This window comes from Triplophysa dalaica, chromosome 10, assembly GCF_015846415.1.
Source record: "Triplophysa dalaica isolate WHDGS20190420 chromosome 10, ASM1584641v1, whole genome shotgun sequence".
NCBI classification, from domain to species: Eukaryota; Metazoa; Chordata; class Actinopteri; order Cypriniformes; family Nemacheilidae; genus Triplophysa; species Triplophysa dalaica.
The window spans coordinates 13650960-13657113 of record NC_079551.1 but is presented as its reverse complement, the minus strand read 5'-3'; the positions used below and the strand labels follow the sequence as shown (position 1 = coordinate 13657113).

General features: G+C 34.5%; 1 protein-coding gene across 2 annotated transcripts; it reads right to left on the bottom strand.

Moving 5' to 3' along the window:
- Positions 1-3574: 3574 nt before the first annotated feature.
- Positions 3575-5738, bottom strand: LOC130429545 (CD48 antigen-like). Of its 2 annotated transcripts, none has more exons than XM_056758180.1 (4): positions 5686-5738; positions 4783-5112; positions 3812-4114; positions 3575-3732 (listed from the first exon to the last, which is right to left on the bottom strand). In XM_056758180.1, the coding sequence occupies exons 1-4, from the start codon at positions 5699-5701 to the stop codon at positions 3608-3610; spliced, it is 774 nt and encodes a 257-aa protein (XP_056614158.1). In that variant the 5' UTR covers positions 5702-5738; the 3' UTR covers positions 3575-3607. The 2 variants fall into 2 exon arrangements, with proteins under 2 accessions (XP_056614158.1, XP_056614157.1); XM_056758179.1 differs by lacking the exon at positions 5686-5738 and adding an exon at positions 5313-5505.
- Positions 5739-6154: the final 416 nt, after the last annotated feature.

Genomic DNA, 6154 nt, shown 5'->3' with positions numbered 1-6154 from the left:
CATTTTAGTCCAGAAATCAAAGCGCATTCACATATATTTCAAACTCTCTGTCAGAATACGTTTCAGCAAAAAGTAACACATAATATTATTTAAACAAAAGAGCAAATCATTTTGTAAATTATCTCTAATTAAAATAAACTACTTACCAAGTGCAATAAGCACAGAGCGAACAAAACCGGTTTATAGATCATATTTTCAAAACATCTACCAAAATGTTATGCTCCACATGGTGTTTCTGGTTTTGAGGGTGACGAACAAAACTGAAAAGCTTCAAACATCCTAAAACAAAACGAAATCAGTAGTTCTCCCTTCAACTTAAGATCGAAAATCGAAAACAGCCGAAAACAGAAGCAACTGAGAAACACAGTTCGTGAAAAATCAACACAAAGAAAGGCAAATAAATAAATAAAATAGTTTGCGTCGTGTTAGACAGACAGTCATGCAGCAATATATAAACCTGTAAAGAAATATACAATCAAAATGATCAAAATTCTTGATTTCATGGTGGAAAGAAAGTCAACGCGACGAGAAGAGATTTCAGTTCAGCGTGTTAAGAGAGAGAGTGTACGACATCTTATACTTTACAGCCACAAAGTTAATGAATTAACACACAGGGTTAACACACAAACAACTCATTGTATTTACAGTACAAACAGGGTCATAAAATGATAAAAAAATTCACAGATAAACTATACATTAGAATAACTGAACAAACTCTCCTTCATCATGAGTTCAGTATGATCATTTGTTGTTGATGCACATCATCTGCATGTTCTGCTGGAAGTCTAGTGTTTAAAGATTATACATTGACATTACAAGTATTAAATACAGATATTTTATATTTTTACAACAATTCAGTTTTCTTCCTGCTTTGAACTTTCAAAGAGCAGACATACATAAAATACTGTCACATATAATATTATATAGTTGTATACTGTTATATATATATTTATAATAATATTACAATTATATATTATATTCATAATTGTATTTTTTATATTTCTATATTATATTTTTACTTTTTGTTTGGTTGTTGTAAAACAGATTCATTTACGTTGTGTTCGATTTTGTTACATACATTGCCATAGTTTAACTTCAACATTTAACTCCATTCAAAATTTCCATTGTTGCAAAGCACACAAATTTAGTACAAATTGATTGAATAAGCATATAGCATAGATATTAATAAAAATGAGGCAGAGTGTGTTGGGATCATCAGTCCATGGCAGTGCAAGGCTGATCATATCTCTGGAATGGAGCTGGCCTGCGGGCCCTGGTTTCCCCTGATGGTGCATGAGAACATTTAATACTTCAGGCAGGAGCTGGTCTGTGGCCTCAGGAGTCCCTGTGAATCCAGGGATGAGATATGGAGAGACACTGGAAAACTGGAATTAGTGTACAGGCCATGCATACACATTATTATAAAGGATGAACAGTAAATTCAGACACATATTAGCTTGTTCAGGTGTGTTTGATTGGGATAGGTTCTTAAATCTTCTGTGTAGCACTCCAGGACCGACTTTGCCTATCCCTCCTTTGTAGGTTAACTGCAACTTTAACTGTATACAGACCTCAGCACACACTGCACCTCCAGTGGTGCATGGCATGATATCAGATTGGGTTAGAGCTGGATATGTTGGGACCACGTGTCCACAGTAGTATGTGTCAGGATGAGCATTGTCCACGAATCCAATCATGTCATTGAATACTGTGCATAATATCACATCTATGTCTATGGCTGTACATAGGCTATAGGTGAATAAATAGTAGGACAACTGTGTGAGTCAGAACATCTTTAAATGACAAATAAAATAGTTCAATCTACCATGTGTCAATGTTCAATCTATTTCGTATATTATTTCAAATGCACATTCTGCCTGTCTGAAAATGAAGACGGATTTCGATTGCAGATATCTACTAATAGTTTATTTACTAGCACACAAACAGGCAGGAGAGAGAGGACCAATCATGGGCAATGGGCAGAAATGAAAGGACAGCACACAGGCTAATGTGGACCAATAGCTTCTGGAACCTGAGAGAAAATAATGCTTATGGGGCCAAAGGCAGCACATCTAAAAGAAGAACAGAGCAGAGAGAATGGACTATTTCCTTTTTACATACGAGCACCACATAAAACTACTGTATTACCACATAAAACTACTGTATTTTTAGACTCAATGAAAGCTAAATGTAGGTTTCATTTACTATTGGCTGAAATATTACATCAATTTGGTAGTTTTAAACCATTCTAAAAAGTAAACAGAAAATGTACTTGCGCTGGAAATGCTTAGGAATAATGGTGGCCGTCATATGGAGAAAAGAGAGTGTACTAAAAATGTAATCGAAATATTTTTTAGCTCATTTCCAACGCCAGAAATCATTCCTGGTAGGCTATAAGGATTAGGGTCAGCCGCTTAAGAGGTTGTCATCGTCTCTTTCTCTTAACGGGTATTAGTCTGGCTTTTGTAGAAACTAACTTTTAACAACTAATGTATTATTGCTCTTGTATGACACATCGCCTTATTGCTCCCTGAAGTTGCTTAAATCTTCCGTTTTTGTTATTTTACACTGAGGTACATCATAGCAGACAGCAGAGGGCAGAGATGCTCATCTACTGTTAAAAAAATGTTGGGTGGATGAGATTATGGGTGAGTGATTATGATGTATACAATTTTACCAATGGTATCACGCATGACAACCTCTGTATGCTACTGCATGTTGTTAGGACATGTTTTGTGAAGTTTCTGGGGGATTTTGCCACATTTGCTCAAGCAGCAAGTTCAGCCTTTTAGCAGTGTTATGAGACACTTTTATAAGTACTATAGAGACTTGTTTTGTTTTGTGTGTTAAGCTCGGAATTTAATGAAAAATTACACTTACTGCCCTATACTAAATTGTTTCTTATATAAATGAAAGTATTATACTTTAAATAATGTTTTAGCTAGAAGATTCTTCCAGTAGTTCTCCAGACACTATAACAATGAAGACACCACCTAAAAGTGAGGTGTAGACAAACAAGTGCACTGGTTTTAAGTGAAATTTAGACTCAGTTTGCATAACATAACCAACAATGAGGAAATACTAATCTATTATTTCAATTTAAAACCTAAACTGAAAGCCTGGAAAGTTACCTTTAAACAATTTTTTGTGGGAACACGAGAACAGGTGTTACCAGAAAGATAGTTGTAAGTAGCGATAGAAAACAATTAAACCCAACTGCCAGACGCAAAGGCTGTAATGCAAGTTTGACTTGTTGCATTTAAACTTATTATTTTTTTATTTAGTTACTCAGCTCAGAATAAAACGATTTGAAGTGTGTCATGTAATGAATTTGCTAAATATTAATTAAAAAAGTTTTAAAAGCAAACTAATTACAGCAAGTGAAATATATTTAATATATGACACATATTAGGAAAACCGAGTCCATGCAGTAAGTTGCTTGTGCGTCTAAAATCTTTATGAGCTGAGGTATATAAATTTATTTCTAAGGTTATAGATACAACCCTGAATGTGAGACCCGGCATTTGCATGTTATCATTGTAGGTCATTCCAATCAGCTGAACAAAATCAAATATGCTCTGTTCAATTTATTCACAACCAGCCAAAATTATATAAAAAATAATTTGGATAAATTTTGCCAACAGGCTGTCCGGAAGCACCAGAATAGAATTATACTCATGACCAAGATCGCAACGACAGCTAACACTAGTCTCCAACGTGAACGCAGGAGAACTGTAAAGCAGAAAGATAAAACAGTCATTATTGTTTGTCTTATAACTTAAATCTTACTGTTTTTTATTCACAGTCTTACCTGAACACGGCGGACAGACATCTTTGATGTTTAGATGTTGAGTTTGGTTTGTGATGGGATTGCTGATGACACAGCTGTATGTGTTGTTGTCCTGATATTCCACCTCCAGAGGTAGAGAGAGTCTGATGTTGAGATCAGACACACTGATGCTGGACAATAAACTGTTTCCTTTGTACCATGAGAGAGTCACATGTGCCATATTCATCACTGAACACATTAACACACATTTTGACACTGAAGATCTTTCTGATGATGAAGAACACTGAGAAGAGTTTCTGATGATGATAGGAACATCTAGAGGAACTGGAAATATGTAACGAAACATTATTATAATTTAAGGAATTATGACAACTAACAGCAGTTTTCATACAGAACTTAACCGTGTTTGGAAGACAATGATATATATTTAATGTACTTACTTCTACTAAATGTAGTTCTGTTATTGCCTTTTTCTGCTCTTGCCATTTACCCATTACAGGATATTAGTGTGTGTTTTGTCTCTTTAAGTGTGGATTTAACCCTTGTTGTCAAAAGCAAATTTACAAAAAAATCTGTGACAATTTATCTGATAATTATTATAGGAAATAAGGACATATTAAATTGTAAATTTGCATTGTTTTTTCCTGTAATTTTCAAATAAAAAATAAACTTTGAAAAAGAAATCTTGCCAGAAATAAACTGTAAAGTAAAGTTTTACCCTGTAAAATTACATTATTCCTGTTTATCTTGTAAATTTGCTGTATTTTTCTGTAACTTATTTTTTTTTGACTGTATTTCAAAAAATACTTTTTTACATTGACATTTATGCATTTAGCAGACGCTTCTATCCCAAGCAACTTACATTGCATTTTACTATACATTTGTATCTGAGTATATACAATCCCTGGGTCGAACAAATGACCTTGGTGTTGCCAGAGCTATTCTCTTCTCCAAACCACTGAGCTACAGGAAAGCCCACAAAATGTACTCACCATAGACACGAACATTAAATCTTTTGTATGAAGTGCCTCTATTACTGATTATCATCAGCTTATACATTCCTGAGTCTGTGATTCTAATGTCTTTGATGGTGAGAGATCCAGTCTGATCGTCCAACTTCAGTCTTTCTCCAAATATCCTATTACTTTCGTACAAATCAATTGTTTTCTTATGGATTTCAGCTATACGAGAATCTTGAGGTCCAAACATCCACAGTATCTGATTTTGTGTCTGTATTTCAGTATCATCGTTGCGTAGTGTGAGAGAATCTCCCTCCAACACTGAGACTGACTTCACTTCATCTGCATCAACACCAAACACAGCTGAAACACAAAACCCACCCATTTAATAAGCAAAAAACAGCTAGAGATCAAACAGGACATTATTGACTGCACAGATTCTGTAGATCAGCTCAAGAAGTCTTGATTGCATTTGAAGTTCAATGAAAGAATGCAGTTTCTAATTTAATTAACAAATATCTATAATAAAATCTTCATATTCCTAAAGAAAATACATCACATACCATTCATGAGCAAGAGATACAAAAACCTCTTGTGATAATAACTCCACATAGCACAAAATCAAAGCCAGATAGAAAATAAAAGACCCTTAAAGGATGCAGGCAGATAATACACTTTAAAAAAGAGTTTTCTGTTTTGCTTTATATTCTCACAAAGAAAATACATCCAATATAGAGAAATAATCCAACAACATGCAGTGACGGCTCACAGACAGGTTATACATGTCTCCTGTCTGTATTGAAAGTGAAAATATTGTTTGAAAACCCCTTCTTTGTCTGATTCCTGGTGATTGGCTGGAGATTTTTTTACATCTATAGGTTTCAGGTGTTTGTTTTCTGTTTAAAAGATGCATGTTTGGAATCTGCAAACCATCACCTGTTTTTATTCTCATATGGACAACCTTTTAATTTTGGGCATTGTTAGGTTTTAGTTCCCCACCCGAATAAATATAACCTATTGCATGTAAGGCCATGGAAAGAAGGGGGCCTACATTATTTGTCTGTTAGATCATAAACAGCCCCTAGACACACCTGCTTGCAGATACCGTGTCACACCTTATTTGGTCATAAGACGAAACCTAAACAAATTTTGCTTGCAACTGTTCTTGAGTTCTTTTTCTTTGCCTAATATAAATGGCTGCCTCTGTGGAAATAAACGAGGGAAAAAGCACTAAATTATTTAATAATTATTTATTTAAAAAAGCACCGACACTAAGCTGTTTGAAGCTGTATAATGTTTCCTCTTCATTTCCTTTAAACTTAAGTTCAGTTAATGCCCAAGGACACAAGAACCAGTTTTTTTCCATAAACAGTCCAAAAGAAAATGTACCTTGTTTTAAGATGTA

Excerpts from the sequence above, each read along its gene's own strand:
- LOC130429545 (XM_056758179.1), bottom strand. The coding sequence starts at position 5,361 with ATGTGGAGTTATTATCACAAGAGGTTTTTGTATCTCTTGCTCATGAAT. Across the intron at positions 5,113-5,312 it reads GTATCTCTTGCTCATGAATG|CTGTGTTTGGTGTTGATGCA; the intron begins GTATGTGATGTA and ends TTTGTGTTTCAG. Across the intron at positions 4,115-4,782 it reads ATTTAATGTTCGTGTCTATG|TTCCTCTAGATGTTCCTATC; the intron begins GTGAGTACATTT and ends ACATATTTCCAG.